Source organism: Trachymyrmex cornetzi, unplaced genomic scaffold (genome assembly GCF_001594075.2).
Source record: "Trachymyrmex cornetzi isolate Tcor2-1 unplaced genomic scaffold, Tcor1.1 scaffold220, whole genome shotgun sequence".
NCBI classification, from domain to species: domain Eukaryota; kingdom Metazoa; phylum Arthropoda; class Insecta; order Hymenoptera; family Formicidae; genus Trachymyrmex; species Trachymyrmex cornetzi.
Window position 1 is genome coordinate 45,173 of NW_017296848.1, and position 1,594 is coordinate 46,766.

The 1,594-nt window shown below is 39.9% G+C and overlaps 1 protein-coding gene across 1 annotated transcript in view; it reads left to right on the plus strand.

The window, feature by feature from the left end:
* Nucleotides 1-550: 550 nt before the first annotated feature.
* The window catches only part of CycK (cyclin K), a 4,798-nt gene continuing 3,754 nt past the window's right edge, over nt 551-1,594 (plus strand). Inside the window, exon 1 of the mRNA XM_018505909.1 lies at nt 551-571. Within this exon, the coding sequence (XP_018361411.1) occupies nt 561-571 (11 nt within the window). The 5' untranslated portion in view covers nt 551-560. The remainder of the gene's footprint in view (nt 572-1,594) is intronic.

Sequence of the window (1,594 nt, forward strand, 5' to 3'; positions counted from 1 at the left end):
AAAATCTGACGTGTTAATGAAATTTAACTTGCGGTATCGTTTTCAGCATCCAAAAATCTATAAGAAACACCTCATCTGATTAAAAGAAACATTTTTTTTGTATATCAATATCATCTTTATTCACAGTTTCTTGATGTAGTACAATCTATCGACGATTTTATCGATAGTGTCGAAAATGTGATACGTAATTCACATCAATTTCTAAAATTGATGTTGGTGTCGCTAGCGTACGGCGATTTCGTCTGTCACGCGAAAAAGGCGGCCATGTCCTCTCTCAGGCTGATGTCCCATGCAGCGTATCGTGCGTAAGCGCGAGAATCATTCTCTTAGATCTATTTGCAAATTTCGCAAGCATATCTAAGAGAATAATTTTGTGATTGGCGATACGCGAATCCGCTTACGCACGATCCGCTGCATGGGACATCACCCTCAGGCTTCTCTCTGGTTCTACAAACTCGGTATCGTTCGTTTCAATAATGTGACCTCAGCTGCACGCTTATTTTCAAGATATGGACTATAAAACTTATACTAAGCAAATATATATCTGAGGTGACAGCTGTATGAGCCAAACGTAAGTGAATTTTTAACGAATCTGAAACTTTTTTTCGATTTTCTCATGAAATCTGTTTGTGCGTACTTTAATTTAAGCAATAATACTTTTGCAATCCGTACATCCAATACAGAGATTTTTCGGGTGGCACCCAGTTGGACACGGCTCAATTGGACACGAGCCACTCACAGCGCTTGAGACTACAAAGCTCCTAAGCACCGGTCGCTGTGATTGGTGGTGTCCTATCGAGACGTGGTCAATCGGGATCACCCCGATTTTTCAACGAATGGAAATGTGGTAAAACAGGAGACTTTAGCATCGCCTTAGGCGTCGTCTACAATACACGGAGTAAGAAGTAAGAGTAAGAAATTGACCAATCACAGTCATTTATTCTTCTCACATTCGACTGTGATTGGTCAATTTCTTACTCTTACTTCTTACTCCGTGTATTGTAGACGGGCCTTTAACTTCAATGATTAAAATTTTTACTTTTCACTTTTCATCATAGGGATAAAGTTTTATGATTGATACCCTAGATTTATCAGAGAGGCGCAATCGGCATAATAGAAGCGGAGTCAATAGAAGTCGTAGCAGTCGTAGGATCTTAAGTCGTACAAAATTGACCAATCATAGTCGATTATTCTTCTCATATTCTATTGTGATTGGTTAATTTTCTACGACTTAAGACTCTACGACTGCTACGACTTCTATTGTAGACCCCGCTTAAATCAGTACGACAAAGGTACTAAGGAGAGTACTAAACAATGACTACATTTATACGGCACCTTTAATCGAGTTTAATAACATCCGTAGTTATGAAACTGGCCAATCACAATCATTCCATTCTCCCGAAGAAAAGCTATGATTGGCCAATTTCATAACTACGGACGTTATTAAACCCGATTAAGCGTGCCATGTAGCAAGGCCCGTCTACAATACACGGAGTAAGAAGTAAAGCCGGCGGCACACGATGCTTATTTTCTTGTTGGATTGTTAGCTGGATTAGATTCTTGCCACCGTATTGGCTGCGATGCTGGCACTATC